General features: G+C 54.3%; 1 protein-coding gene across 1 annotated transcript in view; it reads right to left on the bottom strand.

The window, feature by feature from the left end:
- SHISA6 (shisa family member 6) overlaps nt 1-20,980 on the bottom strand; it is a 40,206-nt gene extending 19,226 nt beyond the window's left edge. Inside the window, exons 1-2 of the mRNA XM_066332444.1 lie at nt 20,295-20,980; nt 9,161-9,321 (exon numbers count right to left, since the gene is read on the bottom strand). Of these exons, the coding sequence (XP_066188541.1) occupies nt 9,161-9,321; nt 20,295-20,980 (847 nt within the window). The remainder of the gene's footprint in view (nt 1-9,160; nt 9,322-20,294) is intronic.
- Between the last annotated feature and the right edge of the window lie 1,662 nt (nt 20,981-22,642).

The raw sequence follows: 22,642 nt of genomic DNA on the forward strand, positions 1-22,642 counted from the left end.
TAGACTGTGGGCTTGGTTGGGTTTGCTCCCTGAGGAAACTCTGAGCAGCTTTAACTAAAGTACCTTAACTGCAGTTAGAAGAGTTTGGATTGTAAATTGTCAAATGTGTGTCCTGGGAAATCCCAAACCCACTGGCTTGAGCCACAGCCCACATCTCACAGTGCCTGGAGCCTTGAAGGTGCTGAGAGTCAATCCCAGTTGGACACCATGTTCCCAGAGCAGCTAAATACATCTAAAAACGTCTAAACCTGTGGACTGTCTCACAGGAAACCTCTAAAACCTCTGCTCAGGTCTGAGGGACTCAGCTCTTTTCAATCTGGACAGGGCCATCCCTCTCAGGCCTGACTGCACTCCCACATTCCATCACTGCCCCTCCTGGTGAGTGAGATAATCCAGGGGATGGAGGAATGTGAGAGCTCCAGAGTCAGGAGAGAGGAGTGGCCGTGGCACAGGTGGGAGCAGGAGGAGATGGAGCTCTCAGTTCCACAGCACAAGGGACACTGCTCTGGCTCCAGCTGCTGGGAAACTGGAGAAACGTGGCAGAACAAGGGCATGGCCTGACCTTCCCCCCTTTTGGTGTTGTGTGTGAAACTGTGAGTCTGGAGAAACTGCCTCTGTGAGTCTGGAGAACAATACTTCTCTGCCACTCCAACCCCACTGCACACGTCCAGGAGCTGAGAAATCAGCTCCTGTGTCAGGCTGGACCTCCTACACACACAGAGCCTCCATCCACCCCAACTCCATCCCACTGCTCCTTGTCCTTGTTCTGTGAGTCCTGCATCCATCCATCATCCATCCATCTCTCCATCCCTCCATCCCTCTATCCCTCCATCCATCTTTCCATCTTTCCGTCCATCCATCCATCCATCCATCCATCCATCCATCCATCCCACTTCCCAGGATCCCGTTATCCCATCAGCCCCAGGATTTGCTTTTAAACCCAGCAGCTGTCACAAATACCAGGGCAGACAGTGATAGGATGAGGGGAAATGGTTTTAAACTAAAAGAGGAAAGATTTAGACTGAATATCTGGATGAAATTCCTCCCTGGGAGGGTGGGCAGGCCCTGGCACAGGGTGCCCAGAGCAGCTGTGGCTGTCCCTGGATCCCTGGCAGTGCCCAAGGCCAGGCTGGATGGGGCTTGGAGCAGCCTGGGACAGTGGGAGGTGTCCCTGCCATGGCTGGGGTGGCCCTGGATGACTTTGAGGTCCCTTCCCACCCAAACCATTCTGGGATGCAGAACCTGGCTCTGGGAATCAGGCCTGATGCTCCCAGTGAGGTCAGGGGGCCTGGAAGCTGCTGTGAAGCAATTTCAGCATCAGTCAGAGCATCCCCAGAGCCCCTCAGTCCCTCCAGAGTGTTGGGTACAGCCTGCACAGGATTCCCTGACTTTTTCCACATCAGTGCCTCTTCTCCACTGGAGCACTGTGCCAGGAAATCCTGCTTCAGTGCACTTCCACATCATCCCTGTGCTTTGGTGTGGAGTTCTCAGCAGGCCAAGCTGCACGGGGAGGTTTTGTTCCAGAGTAAATCTATCGCTTTACTCCTCCCTCCTGCTCACAACTTCCATTTGTCCGGGAAAAAAAAAAATAAATTAAATTGAGTTAAATTAAAATAAAGCTGTTGTCATAGTAACCCCCAGCTTCCAGATACCCCCTGGCTGATAAGCACCGTGCTGGCCTTGTGGCTCTGGGGCTGCTCTCTGCCCAAGGAATGCCAAATTCCACCAAAGCTCTCAGAGCAGGCACCTGGTGTTTGTCCCGAGGCTCTGGATGCTGCTGCTGCTTTGTCCTGGCCGTGAGGATCCTGCTGGTGTCATTATCCTCTCTGTGTGTACACACTCTCACCCTCCATCTCCTCCTTTGTTTCTTTGTTTCCCCACAACAGCCAGACTTTCTGATTTATTTCTTTTTTTTTTTTTTTTCCCCAGATTTGTCACTTGTCAACTGCTTTAACACACAGAACCCCTGACATCACTCACGGGGGACATTTGGGTGTGAGACTCAAGAAACCACTGCAAACGTTGCTGCTTTTCAGCCCCCACAAAGTTCACTGGCAAATAAATTAGTGCTGGGGATATTTTGTCATCTCCTGTGCCTTGTTAATGGGACAGAGTTTTCCCAGAGGTTCTTTTACACAGATTACCCAAAAAACTTTCCAGCTCAGTAAAAGGCTCAGGAGAGCAGAACAAACCAATATCCAGGGGCAGCAGCTCTGGTGTGGCTGAGGGAAGGAGGAGGCTCTGGGACCACAGGCTGTGCTCCTGGGCAGCCCAACCTCTCCCAGCTGAGTGTTCCCAACCTCGAGCAGCCGTGGAAGGGGAAGCCTGGATGGCCAAAGCAGCGAGGTTAAGAGAAGAAAAGCGAAGAAATATGTTTTTAGCAGTTAAACAGATCCATTTGGAAGCAGGGCAATTAAGCTGTTTGCATTTCCAGCTCCTTCTCCTGCCTTTGCAATCCCTTCTCCTGTGTTTCTGGGTTTTAAAGCTGCCTGGGACAACAGTCCCAAATTTCTAGTGCATGCTGGAAGCTGCTTTCCAGGCTCTGCCTGCCTGAGGACACAGGATGGAAAGAACATCTGTGTGCAGCCATGGTGGGAGTGGGGATGCTAAATCCTCCACCCCACAGAACAGAGTAGATGATGTCCAAGGTGAGGATCCTACATCCTCCATCCTACAGAGCAGCTGGTGCCCAAGGTGAGGATCCTGAATCCTCCATCCTACAGAGCAGATGATGTCCAAGGTGAGGATCCTAAATCCTCCACCCCACAGGACACTCTCAGCTCTCCCCACGCTGCTGGACACATCCTCCCCTTGGCAATGATATTTCGGGTGCCAGGACACTCAGTAACTCTTCCCCTCGAGATGTTCTGAGAAAGAAACTCTGACATTTTCGGGTGGCTCAGAAAATGCATTATTAACCCTTTTTGGGATATTCCTGGGAGAGAAGTCTTTCCATTCCATGGGATGTGCTGGCAGGAAAAGCAGATGGAGTGGCTCTGACTCGCCTCAGCTCCTACAAACCCTCAAGGTTCCAAAGCTGGGCCTGTTCTTTTCTTTTCAAATGTCAGGGAATGGCAAGAGGAATCTGGAGAAAAAGCAAAGCGTCGTTCCTGGAACACTCTGTGTGTTTTCCAGGTGCTTTCCCTTCTTCCCCCACCTGCACCTTAAATACTTTCTCCCAGCAAAGCGCAGGGGCCGGAAAACGACCGGAGGATCGTTTTACACCTGCTTTGTATTCCCCTGAACAGCTGTAAATGACAAGGCAAACTGCGAACAGCAGGGACTGGAACGCCTTCCGCACACATCCCCGCACCGATCCTCGGCAAATTAATTCCAGTGGTTGCTGGGGATTTGGGGGAGAAGCTCGCAAATTCCGTGAATGAAGAAAGGAAGCAGTTTGAAGCAGGATCCAGCTGATTTGGGGGAAGGGAGAGAGGGGAAAGGGGGAAGGATGGATGAGGGGAAGGCAGTGATAACCTGGAATGGATCTGGATCCCCTGGGCTCAGGGGAAGGCATTGATCACCTGGAGGGAACGTGGATTCTTTAGTGAAAGGCATTGATAATCTGGATTCCCTGAGCTTTAGGGGAAGGCATTGACAAATCAGAGGGAAATTGGATCCCCCTGCATTTAAGGGGAAGGCAGTGATAACCTGGAATGAATCTGGATCCCCTGGGCTTTAGGAAAAGCAGCGATAAACCAGAGGGAATCTGGATCTCCTGGGCTTTTGGAAAGGCATTGAAAATCTGGAATGAATCCGGATCCCTTGGGTTTTAGGGGAAGCACTGATAACCTGGAGGGGAACCTGGATTCCTTAGGGAACGGCATTGATAATCTGGAAGGAATCCGGATCCTCTGGGCTTTAGGAGAAGGCACTGAAAAACCAGAGGGAATTTGGATCCCCCCGGGCTTTAGGGAATGCATTGATAACCTGGAGGGAACCTGAATTCCCTGGGCTTTAGGGAAGGCATTGATAACCTGGAATAATTTAGATCCCCTGGGGCTTTAGGGAGGGGCCAGAGCCCTGCTGAGCCCGTGGGGAGCAGGGCCAGGGGCACAGAGCCCCTTCCCGACGTGGTGCCCAGGCTGGAAGTGCTCCCCACGCCGCTCTGGGTTTGGCTGGAGCTGTTTGCCACAATTCCCATAAAGATTAAAGGCCTCCCCCGCGTTTGTTCACATTCAGAACGAGCCCTGAATGCGCCTCTGGGTGCGAGGCACTGCTGAAAGCAGCACTTTGAATGCATCCATCTCTGGAACGCCCTGACTCAAAGGGCTCATTAAAAGCCTTCCCCAGATAGATCAGGCTAATCAGAGCCCGGGTCTGTGCTGTTTGCTGCATTCCAAGTGGTGCATTCCACGTGGCATTCATTGCATGCCTGGCACGGAGCTCTTCCCCACACCTGCAGGACCCCAGCACAGGTGAAGAGCAGAAGATTTGAACCTTGGGAAAAGTGTCCCCGTGGTCAGCCCTTCCCTGGTACCTCTGGAGCTGGATCCAGACCAGGGCATCCCTTTGGAGAGGCAGCTGGATATTCTGAGAATGAATGTAACAACAGAATAGAAACCTAAAAACGTCTTGTTATAAATTTAAAAAATTCTTGTCATGGTTCTCCCAGCCTCCTGCTCCTGGAGGTGGTCAGAGAAACCAGAATTCCAGGCACAGATTTTACCTCTCTGCCCCATGCTGGAGCACGGGACACCTGGGGACCCTTCACTGCTGAAGGCATGTCACAAGGGTGACAGGGACATCCCTTCCCTCAACAGATTTGGCTTCCCACACCATCAGTCTGATGGTCCTGAACATCCCTGTTCTCCCAGGCTGGGGTTGACACCAGGAAAGCTGCATGGAAAAAAGTCAGTGTGGCAGAGCCAGGAGCAGACTGAAGATAAAGGATCATTTCAGACACGTGCTGTGCTGGAGGGTCAGAGATTTGTACCAGCTGAGGGGCAGGATTTGAGTCCCCCTGATCCACAGGAGTTAAGTAAGCCCAGCACTTTGAGAGGACAGTGATTTATACCAGCCAAAGGCTTCCAAACCTTTCTGGGGGGTATGTGTGGTTTGTCCTTAGTTTGGAGAACAACCAGAAGATGACCCTCCAAGTCTGCACCTCTCTGTTTCCAGGGCACTCAGAAAACTCCCGTGGGACCAGCTCTGTGCAGCTTCCAGTGCTCTGCATGGAAAATGCAAAGCTTCTGTGCCACGTTTGGAGAAAAGCAAACCAACCCTTTGTGGCTGAGCTCCAAAAGGCCTCTAAATGTCCTTTGAAGGCCAGAAATATTTCAAGTATTTTGAAAGCCAGAAGCTTTTCAAAACATTCACAGGCTGAGGGAGAGGAGAGGAGAGGAGAGGAGAGGAGAGGAGAGGAGAGGAGAGGAGAGGAGAGGAGAGGAGAGGAGAGGAGAGGAGAGGAGAGGAGAGGAGAGGAGAGGAGAGGAGAGGAGAGGAGAGGAGAGGAGAGGAGAGGAGAGGAGAGGAGAGGAGAGGAGAGGAGAGGAGAGGAGAGGAGAGGAGAGGAGAGGAGAGGAGAGGAGAGGAGAGGAGAGGAGAGGAGAGGAGAGGAGAGGAGAGGAGAGGAGAGGAGAGGAGAGGAGAGGACCCAAAGGGAGCTACAGGAAAGATGGAGAGAAATTGAAATTGGAATTGAAATTGAAAATTGCAAAGGAATGGAGTGCCAAGACAAGAGGCAATGGTTGAAAGAGGCTAGATTTAGATCAGGTATTTAAGGAAAGAATTTCTCCCTGTGAGGGTGGGGAGGCCCTGGCACAGGGTGCCCAGAGAAGCTGTGGCTGCCCCTGGATCCCTGGAAGTGTCCAAGGCCAGGATGGACACTGGGGCTTGGAGCAGCCTGGGACAGTGGAAGGTGTCCCTGCCCATGGCAGGGGTGGCACTGGAGGGTTGGGAGGGATCTCAAACCAGCCTGGAATTCTGTGGGAGCAGCAGCTGGCAGTGGGAGATGGACTCCTCTCCACCCTGGCCTCAGCAGCACCTGCCCAGGCTGCTCTGCTGGGGCTCTGCAGCCTCAGGCACAGCCCACCTCCATTTGTCACTGTCACCCACAATCATCCTGCTCACTGACACCCAGCCAGCCTAATGGAAAAACGAAGCCAAGGTTTATTTAGCAAGACTTAGGGGCACCCTTCCAATTATAAGTTTGGAAACAAAAGTTCCAAGTCAAACAAATTCAGAACTCCATCAGCCCAGTGTGCAATGAGGACAGTCCTTTCTGGCTGCTTAACCTCTCCTCCTCTGGGCTCCTCACACCAGCCACAGCCACCAGAGCTGCTCCTTTCCACAAAAACCCTCCAGCTGTGGGCTCCTTGAGCCAATTTGCAGCACCAGTGAGCAGTGCCTTGCCTGGATCCTGCTGTTCCATATTACTGCCTCTTTTTCCTCCAGCTGGGCCTCTTTCCTTCTTTTTATTTTCTTCCTTTTCTTCCCCTTCTCCCTAACAAAAAAGCATTGGTGATTTTCTACTCCACGCCAGGACTGCCCAGCTTTATTCTATTTTAGCTAGGACAACATACTTGTTCCTCAAGTTTTACTTCTTCCCGACTGAAAGATTTTGTCATCCACTTGTACAATTTCCTAATCTCAACGATAATCTGAAGTTTAGCTGAGTAAATGAGTACAAACATAAGGCATTGCTCTGCTCTGGCCATAAAACATTACAAGCAAACATTACAAGCAAACGTCACCTGTAAAGCTGTTTTATGAGCTCGTCACCTCTGCAAGTGATCAGCTCTCTGTCTGCCAGCATCTGGCAGTTGATGGTGGCCACAGCTGAGCCAGGAACAAGTTCTTTTGGGCAAGTTCTCCCTTCCCCAGCTCTGGCAGGGGCTGCTGAGGGTTCAGTCCAGCTGGCTGCCCCGAGGGAGCAGGCTCCAGGGACAGAGACTGTGCTCTCTTTGTGCCTGGCTTTGGGGAAATCTCCTTTTAATGCACTCCTGCCTGTTCCAGCAGCACTGTGATGGCTTTTCCCCCTTCACACAGCCCGGGCAAACATCACCCAAGCAGAGGCTGGGTCTTATTCACATCCTGCCTGTCCCTTCTGAGCCTCTTTGCCTTGATCTCTCGTTCCAGTCCTCAGGAACATTGCACCAAAAACCCTTCAAAGAGCCACAGCCCAGCCACAGCCAAGGGCCCTTTCCCTCCCAGCTGAGCCCACAGCTCCCACTGCCTTCCTTCAGAGCCTTCCCCAGCAGGGACCAGCAGCAAAACCAGGTGACACCAGGCAGGAAATGCCACCAGGACCTTCCAGGTGCAGCGTAGCAGCTTGTGAGGGGAGGAGAGCATGTCTCTGAGGAGGAGAGTCCCACACCCAGCCCAGCAGTGATGGAGAATCTGCCACACCCCACTGAACAGAGACAACCACCCATCCACGGGGCAGGAAATAAATCAGGACAGTGTCTGTAGCCAAGAGCTACAAGCCCTGGGCCACTGGGGAAATCAAGGCAAAAAGAATTCAGATTTTTTTTTAATGAAAAGGAGCTGAAAACAACCCAACAGGTGCCCTAAGTCCCAAACCAATGCTCTTGGAGCACCTCTTTGAGCTGCTGGGATGCCCTCTGGGCCACCTTCTGCACTGTCCCAGTGCACCCCTGTGGCTCAGCTGTGCCTGAACGAGGCAGCCCCAACCCTCTGGAATTCTCTGTCCTCAGCTGCTGTGTGCAGGGAGCCCAGTAATGCCTCGCAGCAGAGGTATTTTACAGGAAACACAGCTCAACACCATCTCAGCTACCACCTGCATTCATCCCTCAGTGGTCAGGAATTTTTAAAGTGCCTGGAGAGAAGAGGAGCTGCAGTTGGATTTTGCCCTTTTCTGACCCAGAGATGGGGCTCCTGAGAGAAGTTTTAAGAGATTTTATTCCATTTTCAGTCTCATGTGAAGGGTGAGACAATACAGATGCTACAATTCATGCCACCACAATCAGAAGCCAAACTGTTTCCTAATTACAATACATTATAAATGTTTCTTGGCCTATCAGCTTTTGCCACACAATGCTGCTAATGCTTCTAAACCAACCATCTATAAAAAAACCTCATGGGTACATCTTTTAATATCATGGGTACATCTTTCACCTACTACAATGCATCTCTCATAGTTCTATTTCTCCAAAATACCTGATCTGTTTGCAAGGTCATCATTTGAAACTTGTTTCCAGCTCAATTTCTCTCTCAACAATTCCTGTCCTATTCCATGGAATTTCTAAGTCAGCATTTTTTATCTCAGTGTTTGCACAGAGATGCACAAGACTGTGTGAGCCTTCTGTCAGGCTTTGGGAATTCCTTACAAATCCATTTCCCACAAGCCACTCTTCTCACCAGAAACCTGGAAGAGTCATCCCCATGGATCCCTGAGCTGCCCCGCTCTGCCCCACTGCCTCCCAAAGCCATTTGCCATGCTGATTTTAGCTTTACAAAGCCCTGCTGTAGCATGGGTTGCTGTTCTTGTCTTGGGTTGCAATGTGTAACCAAAAGTGTATTTTCTGTTTGCCATCTGTTAAACCATTTGGGGAGGTGTTGTTCTTTATCTCTTCTATGACCCATTCCTCATAACTCCAGGGGTATCTGCTGTCCATGGGCCATCCAGGCTCACTGCAGGGCTGAGACAATTACATCAGCCCAGTGGGAGAGGCTCCACCCAGGGGGAGGAGCCCAGCATTCCTATTGGACAAAACCTGGGATTCAGAACAGCAGCACAGCCTGTTTGCACTGGATTCCCAGAGGGAGACCAGACCCATCTCACTGTCCCTGGACCTTCAGTGGGAAACTGCACCCTTCTACAGGATCATTGCTTCTACAGAACCACATCTGTCACCGCAGGAGGACTTGACTGGACTGCTGCCAACACCCTGACCAACAGAGGGTCAGGTTGTGTTCTGATTCTGTCAGAGTTTCCTTTTTTTGTTGTTGTGTTTTTGGGTTTTTTGGGGTTTTTTTAATACTACATTTCTATTTCAATTTTCCTAGTAAAGAATTGTTATTCCTATTCCCATATCCTTGCCTGAAAACCCCTTAAATTCAAAATGACAATAATTCAGAGGGAGGAGGTTTACATTCTCCATTCCAAGGGAAGCTCAGGCTTTCCCTGACAGAATCCTGTTCTTTCCAAACCAAGACACACACGGAGCTCTGAGGGTTCAGAGAGAGCAGCACTTACCTGGGTTGCTCTTGGAGGTGCGCACGGGGGTGTAGTGGTTTTTGGAAGAGGTCCTGACTGGGGTGTTTTCTTTGGGGGAGGTATCTATGGCCGAGATAGTCTCTCTTTCACAGTGTCCGATTGGGATTGGTCCCTGCTGCCTTAGGATGTCGGCCAGAGCCCTGGGGAAACACAAAAAAAGGGGGGAAAAATGTATTTTCACACAGCTAGAATTCAATATTTGTACTTGCATGGACCATGAATCCAGTAGCAGCTGGGTTTCAACCATAAACAGAAAAAAATAAAAGGCAACCATAGCAATAATAATAAAATAAAATAAAAATATGGCTTAAAAGGTCTGTTTCTTTCTGTGTATCTGCTGCAAGTATTTCCAGGCTTGCCTGGCTATTGTTTGGTATCTCAGCTGCTCTCTCTAATTCACCTCAGGGTTATGGTGCCTCTCCATCATTTCCCAGAGCAGACAAACTGCTCCTGGCACATAAAGCACTGCCTCCATCAGGAGCCACTGCTGGCCCCAGCCCGGGCACCTCCTAAAAGTGACACCAAAACTGCCCTGCCCCAACAAAACTCCTTTAAAACAGATCAAGAGTGTGTTCCCCACATCCTGAAATCCCTTCTTTTTCTGCACGAAGCTCAAACCCCAGCAGTGCTGGCAGTGATTTTTCAAGGAGAACCATGAGCCAGAAAAACGGATTAACCAACTTCCAGGGACTGATGTCAACACAGCCCTGAGCCTACCTTGAGCTCTGTGCTCATCAGGGATTGCTTTAATGGTTGAGTTCTCCCTGCTTTGCCCAGGAAGAAGCAATGTCACCCAGTTCAGCTGCAGCCAATGTATTCCCCTTGGATACTCCAACGGTTTTTTCCCCCCCTCTGTTAATATCACGGACACAGTGAAATAATTACTGTGTGAAGTGCCTTGATTTTCCCAGGGCAGCTCCAAGTTCTTTCCTGAGCCCTAGGAAAAGCAGAAAAAGGGGTGGAAAGCTCAAGTCCCAGGGAAGATGTCAGGAGGAGACATCCCCTCATTGGATATTAACAAGAGGGATGCTGGTCTTGCTCACGTCCACTGGCATCTCTTAAATGCCACATTTCTGGGCTTCCATATGAGAAATAGTTTGGGACCTGGGTCCGTTTCATTTTCCAAATCATTTCCTCTCCAGACTCCTGTCCCTGTGCATAATGGATTGCAATACTAATGTGCTCCACAGAAGGAATTCTTGGAGGATCTCAGAGGCTCCCGAGGAGGATCACATTAGTTCAGCACCAGCCTGGACAGAATGAGTATATTTTTACCCTTTTTTGATTATTTATTGGTTGTGAGAGAGCAGACCTGGAGGCCATTACCAGCCACAGGCTGTGTGTGTGTGCAGACAGACGGATTCTCGTGGGGTGAAGGGGTTGTTGTTGGCAAGGACAGGAGAGCAGATTGCATGAGCCCGGCCCAGAGAGAGGTGAAGGTGACAGCCGTGAGAGAGGGGTGCTGAGCCTTGTGCCAGGCCAGGACTCCTTTTGTTTGCTCCTGGGGAAAGGAGGGACTGGTGTTTGGTGAGGAACTGGTATTGGGTGAGGAGCAGGTATTGAGGAACTGGTTTTTGGTGAGGAACTGGCATTGGGTGAGAAGCTGTTTATCCCCTGAACACCACAATCTGAGTGTCCTGAGTGCTCATTCCTCACCTTCCTCGTGTCTAACAGAGGGGAAAAAAGACTATTCAGAAGCAGCAGAACAAAACATGATAGGTGGAGGAGAAAGCCCAGCTTGGATGGAGCTGGTTTGCTCGGTGCCAATTCAATCACAGCCCTGTGTGGGATCCAGTTCATTTCCATAAAGCCCCGAGGTGGTGGAAGGTCAGTCCCACTTAAAAGAGGAAGGATTTGGCTGGTGACAGTCCCTTGGGTCCAGCTGGCTCACTGCCCACTGCAAAGCTCCATGAGAACACGCTCACTGCAATCTTTGGGTGCCCTGTGTGCAGCCCTTTGTGTACAATTAGTCCCACTGATGTCACCAGCATCCTAATCACCTGCACAAGGATATGAGACACTCCAGAAGCCTTCCTGTGACGCCACACCTCTTTATCTGAGGAACACAAGCCTCCCTGGCTGCAGCGTGTCACCGTCCCCGCCGCTGATAAGGATTTGTGACACTTTTCCCCTCACGTCATCTCCGTGCCAACGCTGAGGCTTCGTTCCACCTGAACCCAGAGCAGCCAGGGTGCTGCTCCAGGGGGCTGGACTGCCCTGTGAGAGGGAAATCTACGGATGCTGGACAGCCCAGGCCAGGTCCTGCTCCCAGGGATGGCTCTCTGGACAAATTGAGGACTTTGAAACCCAGCGGGATGAACACCAGGCAAGGAAGAAGCTGTGGCATGAAAAATGGAAAGGATTTGCTGTAAATCCAAAGGAATCAAGGGGGGTGGATGGAAGCAGTGGGGCAGCAAGGCTGGGTATCAGCTGGGGCCTGGTGCTGGAAGTGAAAAGACAGGCTTTGATCCCAAAATGTGGCTTTGTAGTCAGGGATGAGGTGAAGCTGCAGGGCTGGGAGGGACCAGCTCACTGCAGCTCACCCTGCCCCTCCAACCCAGCCCAGAACCTGAACCTGCTCCCTGAATTTCCCAGCTGCTGGAGCACTGCTGTCCTCCCCACGGCCTTTTGGGGAAACTGTTGTCTCATTTTCCCCATATCCACAGATTCCCAGCATTAATTAATAGTCTGAGGGTGGACACAGGTGTCCCTCCTGCTGAAGACAAGGGGAGCTTTGGTGACAGCTCTGCCAGGCTGGGCTGTGGCCTGAGGGAAATGAGACTGGGGTGAGGGGTCTGGGGATGATGGATGGGAAAGGCACTGGGAAGAGCTGCCTATTTCCAGTCCAGTTCAGAACTTCACTGATTTGCCTTCTGAAAATTCCCTCTTGTGCAGACCTTAAAAACGAGGTGCTATAAAACAGAATTTCCCTGTGTTCTAAGTCCCTGTGAATTTGGGGAAGAATGAAAGGAGAATGACCAAATGGGTCTGGCAGAGCACAGTGAAATGAGCAGTGCCTGGCTGAGCTGGAGCTGCTAAAAGCAGAGCAGGGATGGAGTTGGTGGCAGAACTCCAATCACTTCAGCACAGCCAGGATTTCACTACAAGTTCTTTAAAAAAAAAGCCAGGTTAAAGACTCCCCTATGCTCTGTTACTAACTGGGAAAGAAAGAGGCAGTTATTCTGGGAGATGGATTTATCCAGCCTGGAGCCAGCTCACCTGGAAGGGACAGCTCTCTCTGAGGGACAGCATTTCGGTCACCAGCCACTCTCACAGAGGGTGGCCGTGCATTATTCATGGCTTGGCTGCTGTCCCCACACCTGCTGTGTGCCTTGGGAAGCTCCAAATGCTGACCATGCCTGGGGCTGGACAGGTCTGGGAGGCTCCCACATTCCAGGTGCTGCCAGCCTGGTCCTGTGTGCCCAGGGCTGGACAATCCTGGGAGATTCCCACATTTCTGGTCCTGTGTGCCCAGGGCTGGACAATCCTGGGAGATTCCCACATTTCTGGTCCTGTGTGCCCGTGGCATCCCCCAGGCTGTGTCACAGAGCAGTTGGCAGGGCAGAGGTGGCCTCAGCATCACCCTGACCATGCCCAGGTCTTATCTCCACAAGGAGATAAGAGAATTGATCACACTGCAAGCTGATCCATCAGGGAATTGCTGCTGCTGCTCCCCTGGGGAGGCTCTGCCAAGGCAGAGAATTGTTTGTGGAAGTGCAGGGGCTCAGCAGAGCCAGACCTGCACCAGTCCCAGATCAGCAAAAGAGAGACTTGGGCTCTGCTTTGCCAGGAGCAGCAGCAGCCTGTCCTTTAGAGCAGCAATTCCAGTGAGGAACACCAGGAATGGTTTTTCACATGCCTGAATTGGAGTGTGGCAGAGCTCAAAGAGCTCTCAGGGATGCCCAGAGTGGGATTGTTGGGGTGTCTGTGCAGGGCCAGGAGTTGGACTGGATGCTCCATGTAGGTCTCTTCCACACGGAAATATTCTAGGATTCTGTGATTCCATGCGTGTGTGTGTCCAAGGACAAGTGAATTCCCCCATGGAGTTAAGAAGAGTTCCACGAGTGAGGCATTTGCACTCAGCATAAGTGGATATTCATTCTTTGAATATTGCAAGGAAATTGCAAGGACAAATCAGATGTACCCCGAGAAATCTTAATACCAAATACCATTTGGGAAGTTCCTGGAGTTTAATCCGGCTCTAAAGACAACCTCTTCACACACCCCACACCGATGTCCAGACTGAACAATCTCTTGCTATTGCTGTGATGTGGGTAAGGAATTCCCAGCAGTGGCTGAGCTCACCACAGGTGACCCCAGCTCCTCTGAACACAGCAGGTCCAAGAGGAGAAACTGTTACGTCAAGATTTGGCAATTCAAAGCTTACAATGACCCTTTCCAATGGATGTTTCCCTGCAGAGAGATGTCACTCTGAGCAGGCAGTGTCCTCAGCAAGGGCAGGACCTGCACCTGAGCCATGGCCAGGCTGCTGGGGACAGAGAGAGGCACGAGAAGATTGTGTCCCCCAGGTGCCACCATCACTGCAGGCCGGAGCAGCCCCTGTGCCCTCCTGCCCCAGCTGCCACCTTCACCCACCCAGCTCCAGCCCCTTCTCTTCCCAGAACTTCCCAGAACTCTTCCCAGAACAATTGGGAGGCTTCCTGGGAAGGGATGCACACAGGAAAGGTATCAGGGGTGCTGGGAAGGGCGGGAATTGTGCAGGACAGTAACAGAGCACCGGTCCTGACCACTAAGAGAGGAAATAAAACCAGCAGCAGGTCTTGCTGGCTGTGAAAGGCTGTGGGAATGCTGGCCCAGCTCTGTGTCCTGCTCCTGTCTGTGTTGTGAATCCTCAGGCACAGACACAGCCACAGAACATGGTGCTGGCACGGCTTTGGGAGCACTGGGCTGCACGTGGGGAAGGTCCAGGCATGAAGGGCCTGGTTTTACACCAAATCCTCTGCTCTGAGCACAGCTCAGGGGCTCTGAACTCACTGAAAAAGCTACACTCTCTCTCAAGGGCCATAACCATGAAAAGCCCTCGCTACAAAGGAGCTTGTGGCAAGAGCTGGAGCGCAGCACAGCATTTACCTAGGAAGAATTCCATGTTTATCCACCTGGGGAAGGAGCTATCTGAGCCCTCCAAGCACTGCAGAGCACACAGATCTAAGGAAACATTGCCAGCCCATGTGAGTGGGGGCAAAGGCAAGCAACAAATGCCCTGATCTCATCTTCCCCAGAAAGTTCAGATCTTACACAGAACAGAAATTTTAAAAGGCATCTGATCTCCAAAGGCGCTGAGATCAACTGCTGCTACTTAAGGATAGAAGAGATAACAAAGCGAAAAGAAACAGAAGTTCAGAGCTACACTGGATTCCCCTGACATCTTGTGATGGAGTTGGACTAATAGAAAAAGTTAATTAACAAGCAGGAAAATATCAAATAAATGGGAATTAGAGGCACTGAGATGATTGGGTGGAGGCACCGTGGTTTCTGAGCCTGGCCTCTCGTATTGGGAGAAGTTCAAAGGGAAAGGAGAAGCCCAGAAGCATCCAGAGGAAATCAGTGGCCAGGCAGCCTCTGTGCTCCCACAGCATCCATCTCTTCATAAAATGGACTCAGAAAGGAAAACAGGGCAAACCAAACCCAAATATCAAACTGCAAACCACGAGCAGAGCTCCGGACCGGAGCTCTCCCAGTGAAACGAAAGGAGAAATGTTTTGTGCAGGTACATGCACACAGATCCTCACCTGGCCTGGATTTGGCTCTGCAGCCGGACAATTCACCCTGCAAGGAGGACAAGATCCAGGGGTTCTCCCTGCTTCAGAGTTACCCCAAACCCAGCCAGGTGCAGGGTTGGTTTGAAACAGAATGAACAGTTCTGAGTAACTTCTCTGAGGTCACAAGTGGAAGGTGTTCCTGCCCACGGCAGGGGGTGGAATGAGATGATCTTTACGGTTCCTTCCAACCCCTTCCATTCAGTGATTCTGTGATTTTATGGCTGCACCTTTTCTTTTTTGTTTTTTCTTAGTTCAGTCTGACCTGTGCTTGTGGCCCTGTATTCCGTGCCTGGGAGAGCACAGGAAACTTCAGAGGAGCCTCAGACATCACCAGGATTAAAGAACTCAAAGCAGGGCAAAGAGCAGCTGAAAGGCACCCAGGTGAGTCCAAGTGGAGTGAAAAAAAAGGCAGAGCACAAAAAACACATCAGTGGAAAGAGACTGAAAGCAGGAACAGCATCCAAGAAAGAAAACCTTCTGTAGAGTCCCTGTGGCCAGGTGTGTTCACAGCACTCCCTCCCTGCCCTGGGGACGGATGGAGTTTGATTGTTTGGCTCCAGCAGCAGAGAGCAGAGCTGCAGGAACTGCCTGTGATCCCGTCTCAAACAGCAGGGCTGGAGAAAGGCACTCCTCATCACCTTCACACCTGAAAGCAGCTCCCTCCAGCAAGCCCTCAGCAAGCACAGGGCCCTGGAGCTGCGGGGAGCTGCAGCCTGCAGGAACATAAACCCTGCTGTATTTCAAGTTGGGCTCACACACACCTATCCTGCTCCTTGGATCTGTGAGCGAACACAGCCATCGCCTCCGGTTCCTGTTGGAATTCAGAGCCACGGAGCAGAAACGACCAGGGATGGATCAATTTAACTGTGGTCTCTACACGGGGAAAGGATGTTCATTTAGAAAAGCTGGCAGTTGTCACTCACAGGGCAGGAGATGCAAAGGGGCTAAAGAGAAGAGGAGCACAGGTATTTTCCCTCTTTGCAGCAGCACAAATGCTGTGGGAGGTGAAGTGAAGAACAGCACAGCACAGAGCCTGTTTCCCTTCTCCCTTTCCCACCCCTCAGACACGCTCCATGCAAAGCCAGATAAGGCCTTTTAGCAGCACGCAGAGCTGGTCTGCTGGGAAAAATCCCTGTGCTGATTCCCAGGAGAGCAGCTGGGCTCCCACCAGTGCCCCAGGGCCAGCGCTGCCACTGTGTCCCTCTGTCCCTCAGACCAGTGGGATGCACTTGGGATATTTCAATCCCCAGCTGCCAGCTCTACCCAGGCTCCAATCTGTCCATTCCCAGCTCAGCAGAGAGCACAGTGGCTGCTGCTGGGGCTAAGCAGGGGTCGTGGAACAGGGCTACATCTGCGAATTATTTCTGTTCTGTGGGGATGCAGGGTCATGGCCATGGGATGAGAACATTCTGTGCTGCCCCTCCCTGCTACAAGAAAAACTCACCCAGCTCTGGGAAGAACCAGCTGATATTCCCTGTTCAAAGATTCTCTAACTCATCCCCATACTGAAAGTAAAGCAACTGCTACTTGAATTCCACTTAAGAGATGCTCAAGAAAAGAAAACAACCCTGGCAATGAGACGAAAACGAACTGTCCTCACCAATGCATGAGAGAACATCAGCACACACAGCATTGCTGGGTGCAATTCTCAGAAATCAGCCCCAGCTTCTGCCTGGAGCCCAGCAATAGCTCTGCCTGCGTCACCCCCAAAGCAAGAGGCAGTTTTCTATGGCCAGGCTGGAAGTTCCTATAATTACCAAAAAAAAAAAAAAAAAATCAGTTCCATTGAAAGCATTACAAGCGTTTCTGTAAAATGGGAATATTTCAGCTCCTGCTTTTCAAAGCATCTCCACTTAACTGCTGTTAGAAACGACTGTCTCAGTGGCTGCCACTGCTGAGCCCAGGATCACAGCAGTGCCTGTGCTTTAAAGGGATGTGGCAGTGCCTGGAAATAGGAGCTGATACCAGCTCGGAGCTGCACATGCACAGCCAGCCCTTCCTTCCACGGCAGAGTGACAGCTCCCCTGTGAATTTGTAAACCCTCCTTCCACCCAAAGACATTAAATCAGCCCTCCCTCCCCTCAAAATGTTCTTTCCAAGTGAGTTCATAAGGATTTTCTGTAAAAGCTGGATGAGAAATGAGCAGAGGGATAACATCCACACACGGCACTGCTCGGCGAGCGTTTACGAGGAAGTAAAATTTACAGTGTGATCCTGCTCGTGGTGAAGTGCAGGGAAGTTCTGATTGATCTCCCCACCCCGTGGGATACCAACCAGCCCAAGAGGCTTTTTGCAGCCCCCTGTAACAAGTTCTGTTGGTGCTGCTGCTCTCCTCCTCCCAGAGAACACACACCGAGGTTTAATGCACTCGCCATCGCTACGGAGAATTATTCGGGATGTTACACTTCACTCCAACTGACACGACCTCAAACAGACAGAAATATCCAACCCCATCCTGTTCTTCTCCTTCTCTGCTACTCCCCAGCAGCTGTCAGAGACAAAGACAAACCATTCCTCTCCTCTCAGTATTTACATTCTGCTCAGAGCACAGAGAGCATTCAGCCCAAGGCAGGAGATGCACTTCACAATATTTAAACCCTTGTGTGATGTTGATCAAGTTCAGGTAACACAGTTCTGAAAGGTATAATCTTTTACCAGCTACCATATTATAGAAGTCAATCAACTCCTTAAAATGCTCTGGAAGTCAAGCTTCCCGAGCACTCAATCTGCCATTCATACTTCTACACACAGGTGAATCATTTCACCAGAACTTAGCTAAATAAAGCAAAGCAAGCATCAAAGAAATGAAAACATCAGGAAGGATCCAGACAAGTCTGGCAACACTGGCTCTGATTTCCAAGGGTGAAGGATCCAACCCTGCAGCAGGCTGGAGCTGGAGCAGAAGTAACATATGGACATCCAACCCAGATTTCCAAATTTAGTGTGAAGATAAGGCCCAGGCAAAGTTGCCTTGAAGCCAGAAGAGCTGGGCAGCTGGGGAACCATCCCTTAGTTAACAAAAGACTTAAAAGAGCCGATTTTCTGGCTAAGCCACTGGCAGGACCCTTGCCTCTACACAGCTGTGTGGAGTTTTTAACACTGTGAAGTCACATTCTTGCAGGGGCCGGGAGTGGGTGGGATTTTGGAATGGAATACGAGGGCCAGACCCTCAGCAGATGTAAACCAGCCTCACTGTCCTCACTGCAGGGAGGAGTCTAAATAAAACACATCACCCCAAATAAATAAAAAACTGCGTCACTCATCTCTTTTTTTCCCTCGTAAAAAACTAATATGTCTCCCCCCACTCTCTGTTGATTGCAGCCGAAGCCCAGCCTTAAAAATACAGTCAACGATTTCAAGAATTCTGATTAAAAAACCTTCATTAAAATAATTTTTAGGAGGCGTTATCTGCTGGAGTCAAGCTCTTTCCCCCTGATGCTCACCACCGTTCTTCTAAAGAAGCCTCTCACCAATTTTTATGCTCAGACACAGGGAGCTCTCGGATTCACGGCACGCAAGCAGCAGCACTCATCATTTGGAGGGACTTTTTCATCATAAAATAAATATGAACTGAGAGAGAGCACGCATTTGTCCGAGAGGAGGGCTGCTACAGACGCCCGAGCTTGTGCTTTGAAGCAGGATTTTCTGTGCCACGCCGAGCCATTCTCTGTCATTACAGCGCTGTGTGACACCGAGGGGACACCGAGCCGCCTCTCCGGCCGGCAAGGACAGGCTGCTCGGGATTTTGGAGAGGGGCCCGATTTAAAAAAAAAAAAAAAAGGGGGAATGTGCAGAGCTCTCCCTGCCGCCGGCGCTTCCCCGCACGGCCCCGGCGGCCACGCGGTGAAGGCACCACCCAGGGGGTTCGGATCCATCCCCTGCACACTTCCCAAACTTCTCCCCGGGCTGGGTCCGGGCGGCTCTGCGGCCCCTGGGGGGTGCAGGGGGGGCTAAAGGGAGGTTTGGAGGGGAGATTTGGGGGTTTGGGGGGTGCTGAGGATCCCGAGTGCAGGGAGGGAATGCCAGGGGCAGGAGGGGAGTGCAGAGGGAAGGAGGGAATGCCAGGGGAAGGAGGGATGTCGGGGGGTCCAAGGGTCAGGAGGGGAGTGCCGGGGGCAGGAGGAGGCTGCCAGGGGCAGGAAAGGGGTGCGGGGGGATGTGGAGGGATGTGTGGGGGTCCCGGGGAAAGAAGAAGGGGTGCAGGGTACGGGGGGGGGGGGGCGCAAGCCAGGACTCCGGGGAGGTCTCGGGGTACCGAAGAACAAGAGGGGGCTCCCAGGGGGAAAAGGGGGTGCCGGGACACAGAGGGAGGCTCGGGGTGGGGGAGTGGGCAGGAGAGGTGTGCCGGGATGACAAGGGGTAAGGGCGAGGTTCTGGGATGTAGAGGAGGGTGCCGGGGACAGGAGGAGGGTGCCGGGGGACAGAGGGGTGTGCCAGGGGACAGGAGGGGGGTGCCGGGGACAGGAGGAGGGTGCCGGGGGACAGGAGGGGGGTGCCGGGGACAGAGGTGGGTGCCGGGGACAGGAGCGGGGTGCCGGGGGCGGCTACACGCGGAGCTCCGGGACAGACTCTTGGCACAGAGGGGCAGCGCGGAGCTGTCCGGGAGCGATTCGGGAGCGATCCGGGAATTCTCCGGGAGCTGTCCCGGAGCTGTCCGCGACGCCGGTGCTGAAGGCACGGGGACGCGACCACAAAGGTGGCCGCGGGAGAAGAGCCACGGGGCACCAGGACAGGCCCTGAAGTGGGCAGCGCGATGCCCAGAGGGGCGAGGGTGTCCCTGGGCGGGCCGTGGGAAGGAGGAACTCCTGGGCAGAGGATGGAAAGGGAAAATCCTTTGGTGGATGGCGCAAAGAGGGAACCCTTGGCCAGCCCTGGCAAAAGGGGGAACCCTTGGATAAAGGACTCAGGAGAGGACCTCTGGAAGCGGCAGCACCACGGGAAATGGTGTGGGCAGGTGGCACCGAAGGGGAGCCGTGGGAGAGCCATGGCACTGGGGAAACCCCTGGAAGGGTGGAGCAGGGAAAACGCACGGTGAGCCAGAGCAGAGCGCAGAGACTCGAGTGGGTGCTCACAGGGACACTCCTCGGGCACAGAGTGCAGCGGGAGAACCCTGGAGAGCGGTGTAAAAACCAGACCCTTGGACAGCAACTCTGAAGGTGGAACCCTTGGAAGAGCCACACAACAGGAAACTCCGGGGCACAGCTGGGAAACCCTCGGCAAGGAGCACCCTTGACAGCGCAAGGAAACCCTGGAGCAGACTTTGCCGGGGGAAGGCTCGGCGAGAGGCCGTCCCGAGGGGACCAGGGGCGCAGGGAGCAGGGGAGGGAGCGCACCTGTGAATGTTCATCTCCCGGGGCGGGCGCCTCGCCTTGTCGTAGGCCACCTTAGCAAAGACGCCGGCGATCAGCACGAAGGCGATGGCCCCGCACGAGATGTACACGGTGGCGTTGGTGCTGTCCTTGTCCGGGTCGTACTTGTTGGCGTCCCCGTCGCCGCCGTCGCCGCCGTCGGCGGGCAGGGCGCCGCTGGCCGTGGTGGGGTGGGCCCACTCGGGGCTCTTGTAGTTGCGGCACAGGCTCTGGTTGAGCTTCTCGGCGCGCTTGTTGCAGCAGAAGCGGTAGAAGCAGGTGCCGCAGCAGTAGCGGAAGCCCGTCAGGCTGTTGTTGCACTCGAACTCCTTGTCCCACTGCCCGCTCACGTCGTAGTACCCCCAGCACGTCTCGTGTGCCGGGGCCGAGCCCCCGCCGCCTCCCCCGCCGCCTCCGGGGGCCGCCTTGCCGCCCCCCGCGCCCTTGCCTCGCCCGGGCAGCGCCGTGGGGGCGGCGGCCCCCGGGCCCGCCAGCGTCTGGTTCAGGAGCTCCTTGCCCGGTTTGGGGGTCCGCCGGGGCGCCGCCGCCCCCTGGGTCCGGTTGCCCTTGGCGCGGGGGGGCCCGGCCGCCTGCGCGGGCAGCGGCAGCAGCAGGGCCAGGAGCTGCAGGGCCAGCAGGAGCAGCGGCAGCAGCAGGTGCCGCGGCCCCATGGCGAGGGGCGAGGGGCGAGGCGGGGGGCGCGGCGCGGGGGGCGCGGCGGGCGGGCTCGGGGGGCGCTCAGCGGCCGCGGCGCTGCCCCATGGAGCGGGGCGGGGGGCGCGGGGTGGGCTGCGCGGGCTGGGCCGGGGGGGGTCCCGCAGCTGCTGCCGCCGCTCTGGCTCCTCAGCGGCGGCCGCCCGGAGCCGGGCGCTTCATGCCGGCGCGCGGCGAGCGGCGGAGCCCGGCGGAGCGCGGCTGGAGGCGGCGGGGTCCCGGCGCTGCTCCGGCGAGGGGCTGCGAGAGACGGAGAGAGGGTGAGAGCGCGCCGCGCCCCGGGCAGCCCGGCCCGCCCCCGCCCGCCCGCCCCATGCCCACGGCCTTACCATGCCGGAGCGGGACTGCAGCGGGGCCGCGGGGCTGCCCGCGCTCCTCGCCGAGCCGGGGGCGGAGCGGAGCGGCGCCGAGCCGGGAGAGGAGCAGGGGCGGGCGCCGAGCCGAGCCGGGAGCCGGGGAAGGACCGCCCACCGCTGCCGGACCGCTCCTGACATCACCGGGACCGCGCCGCGCCGCTCCGCCGGCATCCCGGCATCCCGGCACCGCCGCCCGGCCGGCGCGACCCGCAGCGAGCCCGCAGCGCGAAGCGCCCGGCACAGGCAGCGCCGGATGCTGGGGGGTCCGCAGGGGCCAGGGGAAGGGTCCCGGGGCAGGGGGTCCGTGTAGGTGTGTGGGGGGTGCGGACCCGGTGCGCGTTCCCCGAGATGCGGTCCTGGCAGGGGTGTGGTGAGTGGCCACCGTACCTGTCTCCGGTGGTCTGAGGTGGTCCTGGCAGGGACGCGGTCCCTAAAGGTGTGTGTGCGGTCAGGACGCTGTGCCTGTCCCCGGGGGTGTGGTCCTGGCAGGGATGTGGTCCCTAAAGGTGTTTGTGGGGTGTGGACCCCCTACCCCTCCCTGGGGTGTGGTCCCTGCGGGATCGGCAGGAATGTGGTCCCTAAAGACGTGTGAGACCCTGTCCCTGTCCCAGGGTCCCTAAAGGTGTGTGTCACCCTGTCCCTGTCCCAGGGCACACGTTGTCCCCAGGGCTGTCTGGCTGCTCCCAGTGCCCTGGGGACAACCCCCCCAGGCTTCCCCGGGACTGCTGCTCCAGCGCGGAGCTGGTGACACCTCCCTGGGAATGTGGCACCGGGTCCAGCTGAGTCCCAGTTCCTGTTCCCTGATGTGCTCGGTGTGGAGAGAGAGCAGCATCCCCAGCCCAGCCTGATACACTCCCCACTTCTTCCAGCTGTTCCCCCTCTGGGAGAGCTCCGGGACGCTGCAGGGATGGGCTGGCACTGCCCTGGGCTGCCCAGGGACCCGGACACAGCCAGCACAGGTTTGTTCTGAGAGAGATCCCTTCAGGCACAGAAGCTCTGGTTGCTGTGAGCCACCGAGGCAGAATTTCCTCAGAGCCCTGGTGCTTCCCCCGTGGCTCACTGCAAACCCGGCTAAAGCCTCTACAAACATTTCCTGAAGCCAGGCGAGGTGCTGCCAGCTGTGAGGACAGTGAGGAATCCCAGCAAGGAGGAGCAGACGGGGATGGGAACTGAAGGGAGCCCTGCAGCTGCAGGTAGGCAGTTCTCAGGAGAGAAGGCAATGCGGTGCAGGAGGGGGAGAGCAGTGGAAAGGGAGAACCATCC

Source organism: Sylvia atricapilla, chromosome 18, assembly GCF_009819655.1.
Source record: "Sylvia atricapilla isolate bSylAtr1 chromosome 18, bSylAtr1.pri, whole genome shotgun sequence".
Taxonomy (NCBI): domain Eukaryota; kingdom Metazoa; phylum Chordata; class Aves; order Passeriformes; family Sylviidae; genus Sylvia; species Sylvia atricapilla.